Source organism: Biomphalaria glabrata, chromosome 15 (assembly GCF_947242115.1).
Source record: "Biomphalaria glabrata chromosome 15, xgBioGlab47.1, whole genome shotgun sequence".
Lineage (NCBI taxonomy): Eukaryota > Metazoa > Mollusca > Gastropoda > Planorbidae > Biomphalaria > Biomphalaria glabrata.
In genome coordinates, this window is record NC_074725.1 from 24,388,573 (window position 1) to 24,415,888 (window position 27,316).

The 27,316-nt window shown below is 36.2% G+C and overlaps 2 protein-coding genes across 4 annotated transcripts in view; both read right to left on the reverse strand.

Annotated features, from left to right (window-relative positions):
- Window positions 1-1,910, reverse strand: part of LOC106071457 (uncharacterized) — a 99,841-nt gene extending 97,931 nt beyond the window's left edge. For 2 of the 3 annotated variants that reach the window (XM_056012847.1, XM_056012845.1), the window contains exon 1: window positions 1,666-1,909. The gene's annotated coding sequence lies outside the window, so the exon portion shown is untranslated. Of the gene's footprint in view, window positions 1-1,665 lie in introns of all 3 variants that reach the window. The other variant, XM_056012846.1, reaches the window with a different exon arrangement.
- A 5,062-nt stretch (window positions 1,911-6,972) lies between these two features.
- On the reverse strand, window positions 6,973-21,832 carry LOC106071456 (phosphatidylethanolamine-binding protein 4-like). The gene is made up of 5 exons (XM_056012572.1): window positions 21,697-21,832; window positions 18,138-18,385; window positions 14,450-14,545; window positions 10,046-10,088; window positions 6,973-7,245 (listed from the first exon to the last, which is right to left on the reverse strand). Exons 2-5 carry the CDS (start codon window positions 18,378-18,380, stop codon window positions 7,055-7,057), a joined length of 573 nt encoding a protein of 190 aa, XP_055868547.1. The 5' UTR covers window positions 18,381-18,385; window positions 21,697-21,832; the 3' UTR covers window positions 6,973-7,054.
- Window positions 21,833-27,316: the final 5,484 nt, after the last annotated feature.

A 27,316-nucleotide genomic window follows, 5' to 3' on the forward strand; every position in this document is an offset into this window, starting at 1 on the left:
GACACCCATGGGACTCCCGTGGTAGTGCTGACTGGAACTTCTCTTTGCTTGGAGTTATGTCTTCTGGAGCTGAATTTGCATCAGCGCTAAATGGTGAGCTGATGGTATTGAAAACTGGTTCTTGACGTCCTAAAATTTGCTTTTATAAATTGCACATGTAAGGAATCTTAATAAGTGTTGTTGTTTTAATCATTTCACTAGAAATAGTTTCACCTTTCAGCCAATGAAAATGACAAAAAAAAAAATATGTTTCTTGCTTGTAGAAATGGGAAAGCCTTTTTTATAAAAAAAGATTTAACATTCATTTGCGTTTATCTGCAAGCAGCCAATTGCAATAGAAATGATTAAAAACATGAAATCTGTCTTCCACTCTTCCTTAGAAATATTAGTAACAAAGTCACAGTCAATGTCCTTCAAGTTATATAACAAATTCTTCCTTGAGATATAATATTCTTCTCATTTGCGTTGCCCACGCTAGAGGATACATTGGATTATTTTGATCAAGAATCGGAACTTCCAGTGTCACACCCCTTACTCTTGAAATTTGATACATACCAATTTCATACAATAATAGAGTGTAATTTTATGCAGCTTTATGCAAACTTTCCTGTTTAGAGTTTATGGTTGGGATATTTATTATTAAAAAAAACAATTGTAAACTCGTTTCAAGCCTACCCAACACTCAGATATTATGTCTTCAATCGAGTGTATTGATGTAAAGCCTAATGAGCATAATCTTTGTTTACTTGAAACTTTTTATAATGAGATAGTTTCAATAATTTATATAATTTTTTTTTTTAATATTTGCATTTTACATGAATATACTGTGGGCACACCTGATTTCTGGAGGTGTCGGCGGGCCGCATAAAACACTCCGGCGGGCCGCATGTGGCCCGCGGGCCGTAATTTGCCCACCCCTGCTCTAATGTATACATTTTTATGTACTTACTCCCAGTACCATTAAAAGTAAAAGGATTCATTCATCGGTTTCAGTGGTCTACTACACTGAGAAGCCGAAGAAAACTAAGAGATTGCACGTAGGACTAAGTTATTTACTGGAGGAGAGCGGATAAATAAAAGTGATGCTAGAATTCATGGGCTAGAAGCACGTGTGTGTGTGTGTGTGTGTGTGTGCCGTCAAAAAAGGCGTTATAAATTTAGTGGTTCCAATTCAAGTCAAACTCTATGTCAGAGAATATTACGATACGCAGGGTGAAAAAAAAAAAAGAAAAAATGGGGTTAGGTTTAGGGAGAGAGACATAGAGAAGGAAAGATATAGCCGGCCGTTTCATTTCATTGTAACAGATACAATAACTCACGGGCTAAAAAGTATGTTAGACAGAACGTTAAACTGTGGATCTGTAATGTTAGTTCAAAAAAGGATGTTCCGACCATAATCAAAAGCTTGGGATAAAATCAACGGGTGTATCCGGTGTGTAATGCTAGTTTCCTTATAAATACTTTCACTGAAGCTTCAAGCAATACTATTGACACATACACATGTATAAATGTACACACATTTTAACATATAAACATATAATGATCTGCTGTGTATTGTATTGATAAGAACAATAGCTATCTCCCTCTATTAATTTTTAAAGTACAGCAAAAATAGTCCAAATGATCAGATGCCTGAATGGTTGATAGAAAAAAAAGTTTACTCACGAGACAGTCTTAGTTAATCCAAGGAATCACAAACTAAAAGTGAGCGCAGATTTTTATTTGTACAGTCCAGTAGTACTCAAGGTTAAAAGTGAGGTGGGGGGGGGAATGGAGGCTGTGAAACCACGGTTATGTTCTCTCTCCTCTCATTCTGAAGCCTCCACGACGTGCTTAGTCACAAATTGTTGCTCTAAGATTAACGGGCTTTAGTCTTCAAAGTCAACTGAAAAGCCAAGTTAGACCATACAGTGTGCTTTACCCTCCCCATCTGTCTCATTCATACAATCTCATTTTTTACCAATTATGGTAGCTGTAAGATCGATTCAATTGGTTATTGATAAATGTCCCAATAATGACTTCTTGATAAGTTGGTCTACATGCAAGGGATTATACGTTTTGTGGTGGGGAAGAGAAGGTGTGTTTAGTGTTTTGTAGAGCTGGTATGTAGAACATGTCTATTCATCACTTAGCAATCAACTGAACGACTAGATGTCAACTTTAAATGCATGTCTTACATCCAACTTTATTTTGTTGTTGTGTTGAATGTTCATTGTAGGGAGAACTCAAGTCAGTTGACTGAAAATCAAACTTAGAATAATGGGGCAACTCTATTTTTTTAAAATAGGCTACCAGTCATAATGCATCAGAGAATCTATTCTATCTACTTGACGTTTCAATGTCAATAAACTTTACTGTAAATGAAGAGGCCAACAATGGTTTCTATTGACTCGATATCGTCATTGATTTTATGTCAATTTCTCTGTTCCGGCTCATGTGTCAGGATTATTAGCTTTTCATTGACTAGTTTGAATACTAATCATATTGTGAACACTTCCACTAGTAGAATGTAGACCAGAGCAAATAGATTGTCGAGATGTCATATCTTTTTCATCAATTAGTAGGTTGATATGCATTTTTTTCCATATGTAGCGCCTTGTGATTAAAATGCCAAAGAAAAATGTGAGGTCTTCAAAGCCGGTCTTACTCTTTTAGTGCTAACACGTATACTTATATTTTTGACGCTACTGATTTCAATTGAACACATACCACCTATTGAATCTACTTCCCTCCACCCCCACCCTTTTTTTACCCTAAATCAGTGGTTTAATTTTTGTTTAGAAATACATTTTTTTGTGAACAAAATCAGATATCTTTATAATAAATGCTACTTATTGATATTTTAACCCACCGCACTCTAATCTCGAATTTGTAAACAAAATTAGTCAAACATTAATATAATACTAGCACTAAAGCTAACATCCTAAATAAATACTTTGCATCAGCATTCTCAGCCCCAGGAGACAAAGACATATTACTTAATTTGAACCAAGTAGACAACATAGGAGATATAGAACTACAAGAAAAGGGAATTCAAAAGCTATTAGCCAACATCAGACCGAATAAATCATCTGGACCTGATGATATTCCAGCTAGATTACATTGTTTATGTATTCACTCTGCATCTGTCTGCTTACTTTTAGGGTTAGGTGTTTAATTTTTATGTACTTTTTATAAACTCTTTCTGCCTTAGTTTCTCTAAATTTTCTATATATGTTTTCCTTCTTTTTACAAAGCTTCTTTAATCTGTTATTAAACCAGCATTTATTTATTTTGTTTAGTGTGCATTTAGTTGGTATATGATTTTCTATAATGTTTTTAAGATATTTTTTTATGAAATTCCAGAGGTCATCGACTGGTTGGTTAATGTCTTTTTCTGATAAGAATGTTTGTTGGAAGTTTAATGCAGCTTGGTGTAGTTGTGTTAAGTTGCATTTGTTCAAGAGTGGATTCTTCTTTTGGGTTTTATATTGGCTACTGCTTTTATCTGTCTGTATATTTTTATGATCTCATGGTCTGATAGACCAGGGATAATATCATAATCTACTACTAATCCTGGTCTGTTGGTTAAGAAGAGATCTAATGTGTTGTTTAATCTAGTTGGCTTTTTAATGATTTGATCTAAACTTAGGTTGTGTAAAGTTTCTATGAAAAGCTCATGTATGTCCTTAAGGTTTTGGTGTTTAGCTATGGTTAGTTTGTGTTTTCCAATTTATATCAGGTAGGTTGAAATCACCCATAATCCAAAAAACTGAATTTTGATTGACTCTTTAAGTGTAGTAAACTGATTACATAGTTTTTGCATGTATTCTAAATTAGAATTTGGTGGTCTGTAAATACTGCCTATTATTAGGGATGTTGATGTGGTATTAATTTTACAAAATGTTGATTCTATATTTTTTGAGTTAGGTAAGGTAATTTCTTCTGCTATAAGAGTGTTTTTTTATTGCTAAAGGAACTCAATGATTATCAGCCCTATCTTTTCTATCACTCTATTCAAGATATTGTAGAATGAAAGAGGTTTTAGTACCAGGTTGGACAGTGGGAAGCCCGAAAGGTCCTTTACTTTTTTTTTTTGGGGGGGGGGGGGGGGAGCCGGGCAGACATATTTTAATAGAGAAGTTAAACTCGAATCAATGATAATGTCTTACATTCGAAAATTCCGCGATAGTCCTTTCAAGAACGCGATAGTCTCCTTTCAAAACTGAAGTTGGATCTAGATCTAAGTCTAGTTCTCAGACCAAATATATTTATTTTTACTGGAACCTGGACACGGATATAACGGCTATAACAATTTTCTTAGAAATTTGACAGTTGGTGTATAACTTTGGTAAAAGAATTACTAACTTGTTGACCACACTAGGAAAACTCTAGTTTGACCGTTATATGTTTTTTTTCAATGTATAAAAAGAAAAAAAAATTGGCTAGAGAAATAGGAGATATTTATGTCGAATATATATATACGTCTTTGGGAATTTACAACATTTACAACAATCAGACCGTTTACATTGAAGAGTTTAACAAATTAATGTTCAGGAGCTTTTATTTTTCACATTGCCTTCTAAATCTAGATCTAAAATACTATCATTGGAATATTTAAAGAACTAGTAGAGCTATACATTCACTTAAACACATTTTTTTTTTCGGGGTAATGGGATATAATATTTTTTTTTTTTTTTTTTTAATCTAACATTCATTAGTTATAAAGAGAAAACTAATTGCTCTCATAAGTTGTATAAAGGTAGTATTTTCTTTTTGAAAGGGTTTTATATAGTATTTCATGTTTGTTTGTTTGTTTTTTAAATCTGATCCGAAAAATTGGACTACTCCAGCCGGCACCTTCGTCACGGAGGTCACGCTTCAGCGATATGAACCAAGGGACATAAATAATTATTTAAATGACTATGTAATTCAATTCCATCTTACCTCCCTTATCATCCCGCAGCATTTCTTTTTGGTCCATATTTTGGTAATAATCGCCGATATAAAGAATGAGTGCTTTTTGAAAGGAATTAAAAAAAAAAAAAAACAGAGACAAAATGAAGTAATATTTAAAATAACGTTATAGCAACACGCTTATCTGCTCTTTGCAAAAAAAAAAATACTTAAAAAAAAACAATACTTAATTTGAGTGAAATTGCATCAATTATTTTGAATCAAAATCATGTAATTAATTTTTGATAGATCTAAACAGTAAACAATAAATGTGTGTAATTTGAAATATTTTAGTCTGTTTAGCGGCCCCCGAAAGGGGAAAAGACGCTTTAAGTTTTGTGCGAAATGTCTGTCCGTCTGTCCGTCCGTCTGAAAGCAAAAAATCTAATTTTTAAAATCAGTTATGCAAGCAGTTTTTTAAAGAGAAAAAGCTAATTAGTAGGCATTATAAGTTAGACCTAATTTAAAACGAATAGTAATCTGATAAATTTAATTTTCCTAAAAAAAATAAAATTTTACGTCATGGATTTTTTTTTTTTTTTTTTTTTTTTTTTTTTTTTTTTTTTTTTTTTTTTTTTTTTAAAAAAGGATTTGAATAGGAGATTGAGCCTTTTCAAAACAATTGGATCAATTATAAGACATCAGTTAGGCCAGGGGAGTCGCGGTGGCTGAGCGGTAAAGCGCTTGGCTTCCGAACCGGGGTCCTGGGTTTGAATCCTGGTGAAGACTGGGATTTTCAACTTTGGAATCTTTGGGAGCCTCTGAGTCCACTCAGCTCTAATGGGTACCTGACATTAGTTGGGGAAAAGTAAAGGCGGTTAGTCGTTGTGCTGGCTACATGACACCCTCGTTAACCGAAGGCCACAAAAACAGATGAACCTAACATCATCTGCCACAAGGTCTAAAAGGGGAACTAGTTAGGCCAGGTTCACATCTAAATTTACATTCACTTTCACCTATTCTTTGATCCGCGGGACCGTTGGGGCACTACACAAGATCTGTTAACCTTCATTCTCCATTCTTATCTCTTATTTGTCTTTGAAATAATTTCATTTGGATTTTCTTTCTGAAAATATTGAAGCCTGCCTAGGTGGACCACTTCGGGGGCCGATTTTGAGTTTGTGTTTCCACACAAACTGTCTTTTGTAACCTTGTTTTTTTTTTGTTTAGCATAACTTTCATGGTTATAGAATGCTCAGTGAGCTAAGGTCCAATCATTTGTGTGGATCAGGTGGGGGTAGGGTGTATCTGGGAGGTTTTTATGCGGCTTTTTCAAAAGCTATTTTTATTTTTATAAAAAGTTGCTCGAGTCTAAAATCTAACTCGAAGTCTCGAGTCTACACGATAGAAGGCCGATGTTGTTGCGATTAAGCCATTCAAGAAATAACAAAATTGAAGGTGTTACAGTTTTTAAAAAGTCTATAGTTTAAAATTGTATAGAGAACGCCCTAGCAAATTTTCTGTGTTTCCAATGAATTTTTTCAACGGTTTAACATTCACATTTTAAAACATGAGAACGAGGTTATTTAGAGTGGCTTCTTTACTACTGTATAGATTCAGTAGTAGTGTCACCGAATCACAACAAAACAATCTGTCGTGTCTACCAATGTTTCTTATAGTCTTTTCAAAGCGTTCATTTTTGAAGAATAAAAACTATTTAGTGGATGCGCATACATATAAAACATTTTTAAAACAAGTTGTCCGAAACTGTTCGAGTTAATGCTCAACTTTCTAGGCCAGTTGGCTTGGGCGATTGTTATTTAGGAGTTCTGAAAGAGCAACACTTCTGAGCTATTGCAGTAATTGCTCAAATCAAAATAAGAATAATGGACGTTTCCATATTTGTCCTAATCCTCATTTTAAGTGAATATCATTTATAGAGAAAACTTTTTAAAATAAAATTGTTAATTAAATATTTGTTTTTGCTAATCCAATTTTTAGACAAGATTTTCTGTTGCTGATTTTTCCATTTTAATGTGTGGGTAAAGTTTTGTTGAAATGCTTCAGCAGTATAGAATAATGCAACACGACAACATGGAAGATTTCATTGTATTTTTTATTAGCTCTGATGAAATTGAAACAAACAAAACCCTTGGCTCATTCAAAAGTTGAGTCAGGTCTACAGTCGTATGTGCCTAAACTGAAAGGATGCCACGGGTTGACGACCAATCTTGTGCTTTGCCAGGAATGGACAGAGCTGAAACTTCCGACCACTAGGAGGGGAGATTTGTCCACCATTAGTGTCGTCATACAGGAAGTACTGGTAGCGATGTTCACCGTGACCTCTTGGTGGAGAAGGGGGGTAATAATCTAATTGTCAGTTGATAGAAATATAACAATCAGTTTAATATGTTTCTATGTACAATTTCATATGTCAGACATATCAAATCATTTAATGGTTGAATTGTGCATATTTTATAACTGCTATTTAAACTCCTTTCCATTTAACTTTGAACTATAATATTGCCCCTTCACATTTCTTAAATATTTTGTGAACTTCTTTGATGATTTTTATTTTGTTTCTCTGTTACTAGAGCTTTATAAGCCTATATCAGCAGCATGCGAAGTAGAATAAACTTGGACTGCTATTTGTGAAACACTTTGTAGCGTACAAGTGCCCCAGGAGACCCATTAGAAACATGTGTAATATTGTTTAGGTTGAAGATTTATAACAACATTTTTAATCATTAATATTTTTATGATTCACATGAAAAAAAACGTGAATTCATTATATAGACATATGTCCCAACCATAGTCTACCACTGACTATGTCCCAACCATTGTCTACCACTAACTATGTCCCAACCATAGTCTACCATTGACTATGTCCCAACAATTGTCTACCATTGACTATGTCCCAACCATTGTCTACAACTACTATGTTCCAACCATTGTCTACCATTGACTATGTTCCAACCATTGTCTACCATTGACTATGTTCCAACCATTGTCTACCATTGACTATGTCCCAGCCATAATCTACCATTGACTATATTCCAACCATTGTCTACCATTGACTATATTCCAATAAAAGTGTTTTATTAACTATGTGTTCTAGTAGTAACTTTACGGTTGTAAGAATAGATCTTGTTTGAAAATAGTTAATTACACTTTCTAATTAGAAGATTCTAATTAAGAGTAAGAGGCAAGTGCGGCCTAGGAATACTTTGCAGATTTGTGACACTTTCAAACTTAGATGTTATAGATCCATATATAGCACTATTATATTCATTCGCATCCCAATGTGTGATATTCAACCAAATGTTTATTTCATTTTTACCTTTACCTATCCCTAAGTCTGTTGGACCATTGGGACACAATGAAAGATTTGTCGACTGTCTTTCTCCATTTCTCTCTGTCTTTTGCCTTAGATAGAATCTCTTTCAATGGGAGGCCGTGCATTCTTTTAGTTTGTCTTCCAATCGTTTTCTGTCTGCTTCTTCTTCTTTTTCCCTGTACTGTTCCCTCAATGAAGGACTTTGCAAGCCCCGAAGACCTTGTAATATGGCCATAGAGTTTTAGTTTTAGTTGTTTTTTTTTTACAATAGTTAGCAGGTCATCTTGGGGTATCTAATCTCTTCATTTGCAATGCGGTCATCAAATGTGATACCTTGAATACTTCTGTAATCTCCAATTCCATTGCTAGGATCCTCTTCTCTAGCTCTGCAGTCAGCGCCCAAGACTCGCAAGCATATATAAATGTGGCCATGACCAGCGAGCGCATAAGTCTGATTTTGGTGCCGAGAGCTATGTCTTTGTCTTTCCATATTATTTTAAGTTTTGAAAGTGCTGCTATGGACTGCGCTATTGGCGACAGTAGTTCAGGTTTCGTTCCCTCATCTGAGACAATAGCTCTGAGGTATTTGAAACTACTGACACTTGTCAGCTTTTTACCTCCAATACTGATGCCCCTTTTGGCTATAGGTTATAATTTTTTTTTTCGGCATTTATTTGCACACCATATGCTGCGGAAGTCTTTTGTCTATGCGCATCACCAAGTCAGCTAGTTCTTCTGTCCCTGCTAGACCGTCTACATCATTCGCGAAGCACAAGTTAGTAATTCTTCTTCCTCCAATGCTTATAGTACCTTCATAGCCCTTGAGAGAATCTTCTATTATCCTTTTAAGGAAGATATTGAAAAGCGTTGGTTCGAGTAGGCAGCCTTGTCTTACTCCAACTGTGGTTTTAAACCAGTGCCCAATGTTATTGTTGAAGTACACCGCACTAGTGGTCTCCTTGTAGAGGTTCTGGATAACTTGTATTATGTTTTTATTTATGTTATACTTTTTCATTGTCGCCATACCATACTCGATCGAAAGTTTTCTTTAAATCAATAAAGACATGGAAAAGATTATCTTGGTGTTGGAAGTATTTTTCCCAGAGTATTCTGAGGTTTAGGATTTGTTATGTTGTGCTGCGACCTTGTCTAAAACCCGCTTGTTCTTCTGATATAATTTTGTCTGCTATCGGTTTTAGCCGGTTTAATATTTTTTTTTATGAGTCTGGTGGTGCGGTAGTTTTGGCAGAGTTGTAAATTGCCTTTCTTTGGAAGAGTGATGATGAATGATTGGGTCCAGGGCTTGGGCCATTCTGCTAACTGCTAGATCTCGTTGCAAAACAAAAACAAAAGTGCGTTTATCATGGTTTCTCCTCCAGCTTGTAGAAGTTCACCAGGAATGTTGTCAACTCTGACTGATTTTCCCTTTTTCGTGCCTTTTACTGCTTATGCTTCTTCCGAGCGAAGAATTGGATAATTGTCTATATTGGATACTGCCTGGACATTTAGTATCTATGTATCTTCTAAGATTTCTAAGTTATTCAACTCTGAAAGTATTCCATCCATCTTATTATCATATCTTTTTCCTCAGTTAATCATCTATTGTTTTTGTCTTCTATTGTGTTAGTTCTTCCATGTTGTGAGTTGTGAGGTCCTTCCATAGTATTTGATTCAATGAAGCACTAGGCAATAACGTGAAAAGAAAGAACAACATCACAAATTTCTTTTGAACGATATCGAGACTATAACTATTAACTACAAATTATTTTCGAGTATTTAATAATAATTTGCATTACGTAAACTAACAAAATACAGTTTGTTTTGACAATTTACCTGTAATAATTCTTTGCACTATTACATTTCCATTTCCATCAACCTAGAGTAACAGAAAAGGGCAGGTTTTTTTACATTTTACGAAGCTGGGAAATGCTTTAAACAAAACTGTTAAACGTTAATCTAAAAACACGATGTTGCGCCTTGTCGATGTGCCTGAATATTGTAAGTATCTTATAAGTATCTTACAATATAAAGCAGAAAGTAAGGCGTATGTATGTATGTATTTATGCATGTATTTTCCGAATAGAAATCAAAGCCCTTAGACTAGTCTTGATAAAACATGGCATAAATGTTCCTTGGATACTAACTGGAAAAGTAACATATATAAAGTAGCTCCAAAACAAACTTAAGCCCCCCCCCCCCACCAAAGAAAAATAAAATCCTAACTCTATGAAAATACAACTATTTCATGGAAGTAGGTCCTATTGCCATGTTTACATGAGACAAGACCGAATTATCACGCATGCGCAAAGATAAATTTTTACTTTAACGCACGAACATACAAAATATAGTTCATTCATTTAATTATTTAATCAAATTAACCTTCAAATTTGTGTTTCAAACACATTTTACATAAAATTCATTCCCTAATACTGTGACTTTACCCATTTTAACGTACATTTAATAGCCATTCTTACGTTAGACACCACCTTTAGGTCACGCATGCGCAGGATAGAATATCTCGCGAAGGCAAAAAGTAGATGAGGCTCTATATGGGGGATATTAACTACACTAACATAAAAAAATAAATAGGCTTATTGAGCCTTGAATTCACTCTTAAACTGATAAATCAAGAATGTTTAGTGAAAGTAGATGTATTTTACCTAATTTAAACAAATGAATCTAATTTAAATCTTGGTCTATTACTATATTAGAATCTCGATCTAGTTTTAAATATATATAGAGGCCTACAGACAAATGTTTTCATTTTATCTATTTTAATATCTCCATTCAAACTATTTTTACATTCACGCATTCACTTAACTTATAACATTATTATTTTGTTTAATTATTTGTAATACACTATATCAGTGTCACGCAAATTTAGACTCGCGGGCCGCGGGTAACATAAGGCTTGTTACAAATAAAAACACATGACAGTCTTAATATTTCATAGCTTTAGTTCATTTCTGATATGAATTATTGAGAACTGGTAGCATTCAGCTCATATTAAAGGCTTTTTTTTATAAGCGTTCTGTGATTTGTAATCCCTTCAAGTGAGTGCACTTTATGAACTACGTCACGACATTTGGGATGAGAAAAGGCGTGTTGAGAATTAGTCATTCAACAATCCGTCTTAGAAGACGGTAAAAACGTTTTGCGAATAAACAAGTATTTCTGCAATGTATGTCTTCACGACGTCTGAGGGCGGTGAAGGACAATATGTCCTACCCAAGATGTACTTATTTTAAATATATATTATTCTTTATGCGAATTTTTGCCCAACTAGAACCAACAAGTAATGATATATTTATTCAATACCCATTTTAAACTATAGAGAATACTAGACATATTTTACCCGCGGCCAGCGGGTCTTTATTTGCGTATCACTGTCGATTTAGTCACTGAGAGTGTTTTGTAAACAACTAATCGAAATAATAATGTTATAAGTAAAGCGAATGCGTAAATGTAAAATAGTATGAATAAATCTATCTGCGTGACCTTTTTTTAATTAGATGTAGGCGAATGAATGTAACTATTAGAATATATTGTTACGAATCTCACTATCCAGGCTCTATGCAAACTGCACCATACACCACCAACTTAAAGAACTTGACAACTCAGGACTCCAAAGTAACGTAACACTTTAATAGTTGAATAAGTAACAGCCAATACTGTACAATTGGCAACACGTACACTGTACAAATATCTCTCTTGTTAATAGCCGTTCCGCCGTATCGACTCTTGCACTGGCCTCTCCGTCTCGTTCCGGGCTTGCACTGGGTTCAACAGTTCAGGACTGACTTCACACACTAGGCTCGTTGTGTCGGACTCGATCGCAGACCAAGATCAAGACGCCGTTCGTCTCAACTGTACTTGATAGTACTCCGCACTGAACCGTCGTAATGCTCCGTACAGAACCACACCGCTGAACTGTGCTGTAGCCGACCGGACTGTAGTGAACCGGGCTCTGAACCCCTGCCGTGAACCTCCTTTCTGAACCGTCTTGACTGCGACACCTCCGCTCTTTATATAGGGTCCCTACTGACCTTCTCGAACCGGACAGAACGCCGCTCGACGTTTCTAGGTGGTCAGGTGACTACAACTCTCGTGACGCTGCGATCCTTCCCGAACTGTCCTGTTGACACGACTCGGCTGACAGTCGTACCTCGTCACGGTTGACCGCTCGTCTAGCGCTGGCCTGGGGCGATTTGCGTCGGCTGACTACACACACACCACTACCCCCATTTGTGCCACCACCAGGTTTACAACAATATCTTAACATGGCTTCGCAGCTTTAGGGCGAACGAATGCATGAAAAATGCTTTAGAAAAATAAAAATTAAAATATGAAATGAATGGACTATAATTAGTGTGTTCATGTGTTAAAGTATAAAACTATCTTTGCGAAGAGAAGTTATAACATCTTAGAGTTGATTTAGAGTTTTAGACCTAGCAAAAGAAAGGTATGTAACATTACGGTATTGTCTAATGAAAGAATGCTCATTAGGAATTCTACATTCGCAGATATAAGAAACGAATTTATGTAAAAATGCTTTTGAAACACAAATTTGAAGGTTAATTTTATTAAATAATGAAATCAATGGACTATATTTTGTATTTTCATGTGTCAAAGTAAAAAACTATCTGCGCAAAGTGTAGTTCTTAAAATTAAATCTAGATCTAGATCCTTTCGATTTTTTCTCGTGTAAACATGGCCTAGATCGATGAATTATAATGCTTTCATAGAGCTGGTCAACTTTTTTTTTTTGAGGGTCTTAAGTTTGTTTGAGGGGTACAATACATACACTACGGTCTAAGTTAGTACCCAAGGAAAATTTCTGCCATGTTTTATCAACATCGGTCAAACGGTTTTGATTTCTATACGGGGACATACATACATACACACATCATGATACATGCATACATGCATACGCCTTACTTTCAACTTTATAGTATAGATAAAGGATGTTTATCTACCACATCTCTCACTTAGACAAGATCGATGGTATTTTGTGTTGTTTGACATGTTACAGATGTTCAGTCAGAGTTGAAAATAATCTACTTCTTAGTCCAAACCTGCCGCGGGACGATAGAGGATGGCAGCGGGCAGGGTACGACCATCGAGACAACTGAACGATAGTCCAGCGCGCATACCGACATCCTATACTCACCTAGACTGTTTTGCTATCCATGTACTTAGTCACGTATTGATTTGGAGAGTAGTCTCCCCGAATTACATGGCTATTTCCTAAGTGTCTTAATGACTCCACTTAACCATAAACACACAGCGCTAAATATATTCAACTTGAATGGAATTAAGCGCAATTTAATAAACAAAAAATCCAGCGACGAATAAATCTATATTATACGTGCAAAAAATACTCATACATGTCAAGAGATCTCTTCAACTAGCATGAAATTTCGAACACAAGTTCCTTTCACCTATTCCGTGCTCATGAAGACACGGTTTGGACAGCATCGCAACCTAAACGCCGTCATTCGCCAAAAACCGCAAGCTTTCTATTCAACGTTTGTATTTGATTTTTAGTATTTCCTCAAAGGCCGAAATCTATAGATAAAGTGTAAATAAAAAACACCAACATCGAGGGTTTCTGTATTTCTAAGGCATATTTTCCTTTTTTTCCCCCAAAGTCAACTCATTTATAATTTGCCTAAAGTCATGTATTTTTATTTCCGCTTCCTTTAAGATACGCTCGAAATATAGTGTCGAAACCGTACATCTCTTGCTTTATGATTAGATGTTGCAACCAAGCAAAATTTAAAAAAAACTTTAAAAACAACAAAGCTTATATAAGAGAAAGAACTTCTCACTTTCAAATATATATCTCAATAATGTAGATATTATTTCCCTTCTTTGGTATAAAAAGATTACCAATAATTAATTGACTAATAGTTTTTTTTTAATTGATTCCTATTTTTTTAGTTAAGATTAATAATTGTTTAAAATTTCTACTGGATCTGACAATGGGTGAGGGAGAAATAACGTATTCAAGTATCTAAGACATTAGTACTCGCAAAAGGATCATTACATAAATGGCGAGTCCCCCACGGCTCAGCTCTTAAGACGATCAAAGGGTTCAAACGGTACTCGTCTCTGTGAATCCTAAAGGATTGTTGGTCTCAAACAAAATAACAATTACCAGTAAATAACTGACTACTTGGTAATATTTTTTATTGATTTGTCTTTTTGTCTGTGTCTATCTACCCAGGTACTCACCGAGACAAGAGCAATGAAGTGAATGAAACCATCTTGTGGATCTTTGCTAACTGGAGCATCTGGGTCAAACATTAGGAGAAGACCTTTGGTCCCAGTCTAGGTTTGGAAGAAAAAATTGGTTTAAAAAATTTCTGAAGCTGAGCATGTTGATATAGTAAGCCCCAATCACTAAATTAACGACCAAACGGCCTTGTTGTTTTTTTCGTTGATTGTTTACTACACTTTACCTAGAAATATTTGTTTTAAGAATTACACTTCCGTAAGAGGGATGGGATTGGTTTACGTAAAATAAGAATTAGTTATAATTAGATTTGGTCCTGTAGATCTAGGAGACATAATAGTTTACCATAGACCAGAGTACATTTTTTGTTGTTTTTGAGACAGCCACAAAAATTGCAATATTTTGAGAAAGAGTTACTTTAAAGTTAAAATATAACAAATGATTAATGAATGAAAATAAAAAAAAAAGATAACAATAGCTAAAAAAACAACAAGTGAAATTAACTTAATTAAACTCATCACTTGACTGTAACTGATGTTACTATTGAACGCACCCTTTGTTTTTGTTAAACTTAATTGAATTCCTTCCAGTGTCCAGTTGACGCTCTCTTCTTAATAATTTCTTTTGCCTTCACGAGTGAGTGAGGCGCGGTGGCTAAGTGGTAGAAAGTTTGGCTTCCTAAGCAAGAGGTCCCGAGTTCGAATCCTGGCAGAGAGTGGGATCCTATGGGTACCTCAGAGCCCACCAAGCTCTACTAGGTATCTAACATTAGTTGGGGAAAAGGCGGTTGGTCGTTGTGCTGACCACATGGACACCCTCCTTAACCATGGGCCACAGAAACAGATGACCTTTATGTCAACTGCCCTACAGATCTGAAAAGGGTATTTTAATTTTTTCACCCTTTTTCAAGAGTGAGTGCTTTAGGCATGTCAATCCCGATTGCGTCAGTTAAAAGAAGTCAACATTGGATATTCTAGTTTTAAAAAGGGCTATGGTTAACTGCAAGACTTAGGCTGTTTCCGTAGCTGAGAGCTCGCTAGTCACTAAGTCCAAGGGATTGTGGCGAACATTAGTATCATGATGTGACGATGGTGTTGGTTGATATAGAAATAAAAGTTTTTTTCAACAAGGAGATGCGTGTAGATCTAGAAAAACATGATTCAGTCAGTAAAAGTAGGCATGTAGCATGTATGGTGAGGCAATTGTTACAAAGCTTACGTCACTCTGTCTGTCTGTCAGGGAAAAAGTTTGTAAATGTTATTTTTCCGACACCGAAGCTGAAATTTTGCACAATTATTTCTTTTACATGACAAGACATTAATCTTTTTTTTTAATTTACCGATTTGTTAATTTACTATTTGTAATTAGTTATGATGTTTGGTTTCTAAAACAAGGGAAAGTAATTGTATTTGACTGACGTGGTGGTATCAACTTAATTAGTCTCCTTTGTAGGTCGCCGCTTTAAAGTAAGTTTGCAACAAACAATAGATAACTATCCATATTCATAGGCACCTCACTAGCAGGGTGGTCAGTATGTTTGCTTGAGCCATGAGTTCTAATTCAGGTTGTTCCCCCCTCTTTTTTTATTAAAGGCTTTTAAAAAGTGAATATTGTAAAACTTCATCCAGATATCCCTTTCTCTCCCCCCCCCCATTTCCCAACTGGTTCAGTAAAGTGATATGATCACAGCGCATTAGAAAGCTAAAAGCATGAAATAATCATAACTAGGCCCATATCAAGTTTGGATCTAGGCACTGTTTTAGAGGGTGCAGCAATTAATGTTGCTAGTGTCACTCCGCATTGATCTATCAGAATGTTTATCAAAATATGATCGCGTCTTATATTATCCTAGATATTTAGCTAATTGTGATCACACTCTATGACTTGTGCTTAAAAATTTCACCGCCCCCCAAGCAGACTAGAGTTGGGAATTGGCCAACATAGCAGAAGGGCGCTACATAATATAAGGATTATATGGATGTTCAACTAATTTTGTTCACAAACTATGATTTCTTTATAAGCATAGGCCCGCACCACCCAAGTTCAAATGATTTAGGTGAGGGCAGTGGATATGATTTCCCCCCACCCACTCAATGTATCTACCGGATATTACGCCGAGCGATCCTACTAAAACACTGATACCTTTTTTGTAGAATAAACATTATCTGTAAAACTGGTGATCAAGACAATGTTCATTACTAAAGCCAGTACTAAGTTTATAATTGATTAATATACATACAACAGTCTTTGATATAATTTTACATGGGCAATCTGTTATAATATTTACAATAACATTTAATTATTTTATTTTTATCTAGCTTTCTTTCTATTCTTATTACCTAATTCTTACACAAGGATCATCTCCCCTTAGTATTGTAATAACTTAAGGGAGGCAACTCAACGAGATATATGTGTTTATTTACAAGAGGACATGACAAACACAAAGGATATCTGCCTTGAGCACAGCATCTTCATCTCGGCTCTAGACTTGGGCGGAAATCGTTCTTCTTTTAATGTAAACATCCTTCCTAGTCTGGTTTCTAGTAGTGCGCACCTTCTGCACTAGCCTGGATGGCGGTGCGCATGGCAGAGTTATAACAGTATATTTTATTCTCTACACAAGACTTATCTCCGTTTAGCTTTGTACATTTTTTTGTCTATATATTCCATATAAAAACAAAATTAATTAATAACGACTAATTGATTAGCCTATGAGTTGATGTTCTGATTGATTCATGTGTTCTCATTGAACATAAGCTTGTATACAAAATTTGATATCGATTGAATGAGTCGAAAAATCGATTGCAAAAATCTAAGTAACATCAAGAATGATACAGATCGAGTTAATATAGGCGTTGTAAAAAAAAGTGTTGTTGGGAGAAAGAGAAGTAAAGAGAGAGAAGAGAAAGAGAGAAAGAGAGAGAAGAGAGAAAGAGCAGAACAAGATCTGCAGGGTACAAATCTATGATAAAAAATCCAAAGCATTATCATAGTGAAAGTGAGGGCATATTAAAAGTGTGTGTGTGTGTGTGTTGAAGAGACTATTTTGTTTTATATAAGGTGGATAAGGAGGCTATGTAGGACTTCGGGGTAAGGTTTAAAGCTCAAAGGTTTATATGGAAGAACATTTCGATGGTGGCCGAAAAGCAAAAGAACTATATGAAATATTTCGTTGTTGATTTGAGAAGCCAAAGCAGAAAAGTCAGAGATTGTATGTAGTATTAGTTTTTGTTTGTTTGTGTGTGTGTGTGTGTGTGTGTGTGTGTGTGTGTAAGAGAGAGAGAGAAGATTATCGAGGGGCATAAGGGAGTAAAGAGATACTAGCATTCACGGGCAAAAAGTTGTGTTCACTTGTATGTGTGTGTTTGAGGGAGTTATAAAAGCGGTCGCACCAATTCAAGGCTGTAAAATAAAGAGTGTTCCAGAGAGAGAGAGAGAGAGAGAGAGAGAGAGAGAGAGAGAGAGAGGGGGGGGGGGGAATAAAGAAAAAGATAACAGATACTAAAATTAACGGAATTAAAAAAAAAAAGTAAATTAGGGGGATCATTAAAATGAAAATATCTTTATTAAGAAGTGCAAAAAAGGATGCGGGTTTCCAGTCAAATTAAACAATATCTAGTCTGGAAATATATTAACGGGCGTAGCTGGTGTAAAGTTAGTATTATTTTGATTTACTTTTGTACTCACCAATTCGGAAGAAACTGAAAATTGGGGAAGAGTCTCCAATGCGTATGCTACTCTATTATCGGTCAACATGTCACAATCCAGTGATCCCACAGGAACAGGATAGATCACGGTTAGGTCACAAACATCATTGGGCCTCTTCTCTAGACATTGTAGTTCGGCTTCAAGTCGTGTATCGTTGACCTTGCTCTGTGCTACATTCACTACCATCCAAATAGTGAAGTACACTATGCTGAAGAACAGCATTGTATCTGAAATATACGAGTAACTCAATACAATTTGGATTAATAAATAAATTAATGAACCATGTACGCTCTCTTCACTCCAAGGATAGGTGAACCATCCAACAACTCTACATCGTCAGTTTTTCAATCTAAGAAAAACAGCATAGCATACAGAGATCCATTGTATAATATTATCAACAAATAATAGTAAATAGGATCCTATTAAATTGCTTGACAAAACATTCAATGTGTTGTGGGTTCAGAAATAGTTCGTGTTTTATTGTCGTTGTGTATTATGCTGATTTTGTATAGATCTGAAGATGGGATGCTTGCGCTCACTTCTACACAATATTCTTTCCTAATGAATACAATGATAAATCACAGAAGAATATACCACAGTACTCTACAAGTTAACATATAAACACTTTGATTCAATACATTCAGTCAGTATAAATATCTTAGAAACGCAAACATTCAATAAATATATTATTATATTCGTTAAACCAAACTAGTAATATGAATATGACCTGACAAATATAGGTCATGTCTTCCCTTTAAGGTGGCGTCCTAAGTCCGTGACCGCTAAGTCCGAGAGGCATTGGCCCTCAAGTGTGTAAACGTCCGACTTTCACTCTGTTTCAATCCACAAAGCCACTCATAAATGATGTATTGTCATGCATACACCACCTAGAGCAATGTGTATTCATGGTAATATCTAATAGTTTATTAGCTTAAAAAAAACTAAAAGTTTGTTCTTTCCCCAAAGAAGTTTCCCTTGGCCGAGCCTTGGCGAGTCTAAGCGTTAGAGAAGGCCTGAACGTCTCAACCTGTGGGCGTGTTGGCATGTTACAGCTCCGACGTCATGACCTACCTCCTGGTCAAGCGCTGCAAGGGCATCTTCAACTTGACCTCCATCGCACATATAATAGCTAACACAGAGTCAATTTTTTTTAGATCTAGATACACCTGGTCCAGAAAAATTTACATCTAACACTAATTTATGATCTATCATTGTCTATGGCTCCTTGAGTCGCGAAGTGACTATGGATAATTTCATTGTAATTACTATGGTCGGAACGATGTTGCCCATATATCAGTTTACGCCCCCCCCCTCTTTTATCCACGCAGCTGATATATCGAAATGAAAGGCAGGGGTCGATATAGTTTGGGATCAGCGGCGTAGCAGGATCTGCCAGGGCAGAGCACTATGTGCTTCAAGCTGCATAAGGGTCAGTGGCTTTTGATTGACTCTTGAAGCCTTCCCCATGTTTAGGTACAGCTGCAAAGCAGCAGAGATTTGAATTCAGAGTTCCTACGTGGGTAGTCAGTCATGAGTCAAGGCTAACGAGACCCTCCTGCCAGAAGCTTACTGGTTTAGGTACCAGTAAGGTTGCTATTGCCGGAAATGGTAATGAAAAACACTCCACTACCCATGGGCGTAGCCAGGGGGGTGGGGTTGGGGTTCAAAAACCATCACTTGCCCCAGCGCAGCCAAGGGGGTTTTAATTTTAAATCCCTACCAGGGTTTTTGCAGTTGAATCCCCCTCTTCTATAAACAAAGCAAAAAAATGCAAACGATAATCCCCAAATTCCAAGAGCACAGTTAAGGAAGATTTTGATTTTAAAACTCCTCCAAATTTACGATAAACCCCTCTTCAATGTGAAAAAAAAGCAAATTACGCACTCAAAATGCTATGAGCGTTGCCAAAAGGGGTTTTGAGTTTAAATCCCCCTTCAGAAAGGTTTGATGCTAAAAAATACCTCTTCAATATAATATAAGCAAATTACACACTAAAATTATTTTAGCAAAGCCATGCCAATTAAAGGTTTTGAGTTTAAACCCCTCTCCTCCAGATGGTTTTGAGTTTAAAATCCCCCTATAGAGCGTTTTGAGGTGGAAAACCTCTATCTTCAATATTATTCAATAGGAATAAACTTAATAGAATCCTCAATGCTGCTGGCAAAATCATTGGCAAAAAAACAAACCCCATTTGGGCAGTTGTTTGAGACAAACATCTATAAAAAAAGCTAACAAGATCCTCGAAATAAAGAATCACCCTTTGTGTCAGGATTTTGTGATTTTACCATCACAAAAGATATACAAGACACCGATAGCAAAGACAAACAGACACAAACACTCATTTGTTCCCCTGGCAATCAAATCATTAAATAAGAACAATCTGGTATAGACTTTGTCACATGTAAATTATGAGTGAGTCTGGTGTGAATGTACACTTTGGTTTCTTATAGTTATAATGTTTTTTGTTTGGTGTAATGCACAAATTGTAAGACAAATTTCCTTATGGATAATAAAGATTATTATTATTATTATTCTAAAGCAACTACAGTTACCAAATTCTATGATCGTTGCTAAATGGGGTTATGAATTTAAAAAAAAACACCCAACTGAGATTTTTTAGTTTAAAACCCCCAACAGATGATTTTGACGATAAAACTTCCATTTTCGATATAAAATCTAAAGCAAACTACAGTCACCTAATTCCAAAAGCGTATTCAAGAGAGGTTACACATTTCTACCAGTGGCGGGCTCTATTAATAAAGTGTAGTGAATATTCATCTGCCGAAATTGAAAAAGACTAAATGTGGCTCAACAAACATGGCTAAGACAGATTTTAGGAGTCAGTTATAGAGATCGGGTTTAAATCAAGGAAATCCTATGCCGAACTGGAAGCCGACCCCTTAGTAAGATTGTGACAGAGCGTCGCATGAGGTTTGCGGGACATGTTCTCCGACAAATTGAATTATGCATATTGCATAATAAGAAATCGGATGACATCCTAGTAGAACATGGCGCCACACATTCATGGAGGTCCTCAGAGCAGGTGGGAAGAGGCTTCAGACATTACCAGTGACAGATTTTTGTGGAAACAGTTCCACAAATGCGCCGAACGGTGCGGGAGGGTCTAAGTCAGTAAGAATAGCACACTAGGTTTTTGAAATAAGACTTTTCAATAGTTGGAAAATGTACTGTAGATACCTCAGAATATGCATTTTGTTAGCATTCAATACCAGAAATAGTGCTCTTGGAGGCGGGGCTCCGCCCCGCGCTGGGGGGAGCTCCTTTTGCTCCCCCAGACCCCCTTGCTAGCAATAGCTGTGAGTCAACAATTTTTCCACTAACTACAGGAAGAACCAATTCTAAGGCACAATAAACGTGTTCCGAAAGAATGAAGGGTCAGAATGTAATAAAGATTATGTACACACACACACATACATACACATTTTTTTTCTTGGGGGGGGGGGTGCGGGGGGGGGAGATAAAATCCCCCTTAAACCCCCTCCTCGAAAAAAAATCCTGGCTACGCCCATGCCACTACCTATGTAAAGCTTTAGATGGGAATAGCCTCCAGGCAAACACGGAAACAGTCCAACTCCAGCTCTTAACGTTGGTTCATTTATTTGGTCCGGCGAAACAGTAGATGTCACTGATATGGGGAAATGGCAATGATTTATGTTCTAGTTATTAAATCTATTTCAAACACTGCCGTATTCGTTCGGAATCAAAATACGTTCACGGCATAGAATGGTTAAATTGTGCACCCAACGTCAAGAGTATCAAAATATGTCAACGAAACTTAAAATCAGTTTTTACAATGGCTACACTAATACATTTAGGCTTACCGTTTCTTTTTCCTTGAGCGTCCAACGTTAAGCGATTCAAGCATAATGTTAATATCTATCAATTTTCCTTCATTGGAACTTTCCTAAAAGATAAATCTATAAATAGAAGTCTACTGCTGTGAAGATCTTATGTTATAAATTACAGACCTTCCTTCAAAGTAGAAGAAAGATAATTACGTCATACGCATATCCATTGGTTAATCTGGTCGTACATTTTAATTCCAGTCTACCGTTCCACTCTAACGGCACTGTGGAAGAAGGAGCACACTTATGAGAATCTGTCGAAGCATACGGAACAAGAAATGTTATTTATATATAGATAGATATATGTCATCTACTTTTCTTACTTACTTAGGACTTTTGACTTGGATTATCCAGCGCCGTTCGACGCATTGGACGTCAAGCTGTCTCCACAAAGAACTGTCTGAAGCTTCTTCCCACCTGGTGTCAGAGTGAATGTTAAAAAATGTATTTTTACAAAGAAGACCTAATTTTTGTTTGAAGGATCAAGCGTGTGTGTGAGGAAAATGACTACAGTTTGAAATAATTTAAAGAAAGTAGTCAATCATAATGTGTAGAACGATTTAGAACGATCAGATCTACATCTGGCGCTGCGGCATGCAATTTGTGCTTTCAAATTGAATTTTATTATTGCTTTGATGGGTGTATTTTGGATGTTCATTTCTTGTTAGTTATGTAGATGATGACTTCTGTCTTTCAAGGTGGGCTCCACAATGAGTATTTACATTACATGCGTTACTAGATCTAGATTTGTTCAACTTTACTTATTCCAATATAAGTAAAAGAAGAAAAAGGCGACCCAAGATGGCGGCCGATCTAGTCCTAGAACTATCCATTATGGTAGAGACCAACTCCTCAAACTTCGTTCAAAGAGGAAGCCTCTTCCACCATGTTATGCACATATAAATTGCCTGTACCCTTCCTCTATTAGTACAAGGAAAAGAGGGGAAAAGGAGGACTACGGCAAAGACTGAGAAGAAGAGGCTTTCGCCCACCACTTCCTACGATTGTTCTAGCTAACGTCCACTCAATTAGAAACAAAGTGGATGAGATATGTGTCCATGTATGTTATGACCACGTTTTTAGGGAAAGTTGTCTATTGGCTTTTACTGAGACATGGTTAGAGGAGGCTGACAACGACGATCTGATTGCTATTGATGGTTTCTCTTGCGTGAGATCTTACAGAACGGCTGAGTCCAAGAAGAAGAAAGGTGGGGGGTTGTGTGTGTACATCAACCTCAAATACTGTACCAACTACACGGTTAAAAAGAGAATAAGCTGTCCTGATCTAGAACTACTGGCGCTCTCATTGAGACCTTTTTATTAGCCTTTGGTGTTATTTACATTGTCCTTGTTTATGTTCCACCTACAGCCAAGACGGAGGTTGCAGCTGGAATCATCGCTGACGTAGTGCATGAGTTTCAGACAAACTCACCAGACGCACCAGTAGTTATATTGGGTGATTTTAATAAATGCACCTTAAAGGTTGACCTACCAACCTTCTACCAACACATCTCATGTCCAACAAGAGAGAACTGGACTCTGGACGTATGTTACTGTAACATCAAAGGAGCATTCACATCTCGTGAAAAGCCACCACTAGGATCATCGAACCACAAAACAGTACAACTGCTGCTTAATTACCGCACGAAACTTAAAGAGGGCAGAGTCATTCAGAAAACTGTACAAGAATGGACTCAAGACAACATTCTCAAACTACAGGGTTGTCTAGACTGCACCGACTGGAATTTGTTTAAAGAGACCACTTCAAATCTGGAAGAATGGATCAAAGCAGTGACGAATTACATCAAATTCTGTGAAAACATATATATCAGTACTAAGAGTATCAAGATATACACTAACAATAAACCATGGGTCATTGCAAAAATAAAACTGGGAATCATCAAAAAGAAAAGAGCATATATGAGTGGCGATAGACAGGAAAGGAAAATAGCTCAACGTAATCTCAGCGTCGCTCTTGAGGAAGGGAGGAGAAACTACCGCACCAAGCTGGAGGACTCGATTCAGACAAGTGACATGAGACAGGCGTGGGGCATCATGAACAAAATGGCAGGAGCACAAGTCAAAAGTAAAAGTAATCTTGCTACAAGAGACGACAAAACATTATCCAACGAGTTAAATGATTTCTATTGTCGTTTCGACACTAATGATTTTAATTATCTAAAACTCAAAGCACTGGAGGATGTGAATGTTAACAACTGTTTAGAATTAGCGATTACTAAAGAGCAAGTCTGCAACATTTTCAAAAAAGTCAACCCAATGAAAGCTGCTGGCCTGATGGTATACAAGGGCGAATCTTAAAAGAATGTGCTGAACAACTAGCTGAACCTTTCCTAGAGATTTTTTCCACTTCATTACTAAACCACGAGATACCATCTATGTGGAAGTCTTCTATAATTGTACCTGTGTCAAAGGTTTCCATACCAAAGGAAATGGATGACTTTAGACCTGTTTCACGTATTTCCATTGTGTCTAAATGTTTAGAAAAACTTGTTAAAATGTTTCTTCTGAATGATCTTTGTAGTAAATTGGAACCTTTACAATTTGCTTACCAAAAGGGTAAAGGTGTAGACGATGCCATCCTAAATATTTTAAATTGTGTCTACAAACATCTGGACTTACCTTACACTTATGTAAGATTGTTCTTTATTAATTTCTCATCTGCTTTTAATACCATGCAACTTCATTTACTTATTGATAAAATGAAAGCGTTGAAGATTAGTCCATGTATAATACTATAGGCTAATGAATTTTTGACCCAAAGACCTCAGAGGGTAAGGGTAAACAATGTTATATCCAATGCACGCATAGTTAACACATGGGCGCCCCAGGGGGCTGTGACATCGCCATTGTGGTTCATTTTGTACACCAATGATTTTCAATCCGATAGTCCTTTTTGCTCCTTCAAAATATTCGCTGATGGTGCGGCTCTTCTTGCCCTGCGCTCAGAGAGCTCAGACGTAAATGAGTATTTCAAAGAAATAGAACACATAAAAAATACTGTAAACATAATTTTTATTATTAAATGTAAAAAAGACCAATGAAATGATAATCGATTTTCGTAGGGAAAAGAAGGAAAATGATATTGTTTCTGTAGCTGGAGAGACTATTGAAATAGTGCAAACTAGTGCAAACTTTTAAATACCTTGGTACTATCCTAGACAATAAACTAAATTTTACTGCAAATACTGATTATATCAGCAAAAAAAGGGCAGCAAAGATTACGATTACTGAGAAAACTGTCCTCGTTTAATGTTAGTGAAAAGGCCTTGGCTATGTTTTATCAAGCTCGCATCTGCAATATTTTAAGTTTTAATATGACTGTTTTGTAAAGCAATCTGAGCATTAAAAATAAAAAATAAACTCCATAGAATCCTAAATACTGCTGGTAAAGTTATTGGCAAAAAACAAACCCCATTTGGAAAGCTGTTTGAGACAAACATCCATAAAAAAGATAAACAGATTTAAAAAATAAAAAATCACCCTTTGGGTCAGGATTTTGTGATTTTACCATCACAAAAGAGATACAAGACATCGATAGCAAAAACAGACACAAACACTCTTTTGTTCCCCTGGCAATCAAATCATTAAATGGAAACAATTTGATATAAACTTTTCACATGTAAATTATGAGTGAATCTGGTGTGAATGTACATTTTGTTTTTTTTCCTAGTTACAAGGTTTTGTTTGGTGTAATGCACAAATTGTAAGACAAATTTCCATACGGACAATAAAGATCATTATTATTATTATTATTATTATTATTACAAATTCTAAATTATAAATCCTAAAAATGGTCACAGTGAATATAGGAACCTAAAGATACTAGCGGATCCAGGGGGGGGGGGGCGATTTTTTTCCAAACCCTGCCCAGTAAACCTTAACAGTATGCATAAACGCATACACAGCAAGTATATATTTTTGCATTTTTAACTGCAGTAACACATTCTCTAGACATCTTAAGTCATAATTCATCCTATTAAAAACGGCATGTCGAATTAAGTAAAATAAAGTAATTTAGGTGGCAAGGGTGATACTGAAGTGTGAGTGACAATCAATGCACAAGTAGTGTGAGTAGTAACGTGCGCAAAATTTCTAATTTATAAGCCTTTTGAATAATGTATTATTTTTTTAAAATCTAATATGAATTAATAACCCTTAACTATAAGGCAAATACAACCGATTTGTTCCTTGAAAAGAAAGGATACCCCACAGATTCAAAAAGTAGAAATAGTTTGAAAATCGCCGCAAAAAAAAAAAAAATTGTCATAAAATAATATTTGAAAAAGACGTTTATTTTAAAGTGAACAATCTATATATAACTAGTCGACCGGCGGCGTAGCATACGCCGCTATTTTGCAGGGCCGGCGTTAGGCGCCTTTCAACCTATGCGACCGCAGTGGGCCCCGCACTTTCATAGGACACGCACTTTCATAGGGCCCGCTCTAATTCAAGGTGTAGAAATTATTAAATTAAACCATTTTATAACTTAAAAGAGATTTCTCGCGCCCTCCTGTCGATTTACCAGGAGCACTTTCATAAGACTCGCACTTTCATAGGACCCGCGCTAATTCAAGGTGCATAAATTAATTAATTAAACCATTTTATGACTTGAAACAGATTCCCGGGCCCTCCTGGCGATTTACCAGGAGCTCCTGAAAATCTCCCGAAATCGCAAAATATACGAAAAAGTTCTTAAAATATACGAAAATATATACACGAAAATTGTCATTTTGGGTGTCATTCAATATGGAAAACGCCAATCTTAAGCGCGACATTATGCATCAGCCGTAATTGTGTAATCTGGTGAAAGAAGCTTCTCGCGCCTCAAACTAATGAAGAATTACTTGAGGTCAACAATGGACCTCATTCACCAATCGTAAACAAACAACATTTAGCCACGTGGTGCTTTATCTCTTCTATATAATTTACGATCTCATGTTTAATTCATGATGGTTGTCACGTGACAGGTTTTTTTTCATTTTTTTATCAATAAGATCACATGACTAAATGTTTTTTGTTTACGATTGGTAATTCTTGCTATGTAGGAAAAGGAATTATGATATACTGTATGACTTCGCTACACGCAAGGCTCGTAAAGTAGTTCTGTAAGTAGTAAAGAATGAATAAAATGCATAGACGAATTTATTTTCTAATACAAACTCTTAAATTTCACTTATTATCCACTTCCCTACTCAAACTTGGCCCCGCCAAATCCGTTTCGCATAGGGCCCCACAATGGGTAAGTCCGGCTCTGCGATCGCCCCCCCCCCC

Bases quoted from the DNA above. Each gene is read 5' to 3' on its own strand.
- LOC106071456 (XM_056012572.1), bottom strand. From the start codon at position 18,380: ATGCTGTTCTTCAGCATAGTGTACTTCACTATTTGGATGGTAGTGAAT. The intron at 14,546-18,137 runs GTGAGTACAAAA...TTCCAAACCTAG, and splicing joins TTTCAGTTTCTTCCGAATTG to ACTGGGACCAAAGGTCTTCT. The intron at 10,089-14,449 runs GTGAGTACCTGG...CTGTTACTCTAG, and splicing joins ACTTCATTGCTCTTGTCTCG to GTTGATGGAAATGGAAATGT.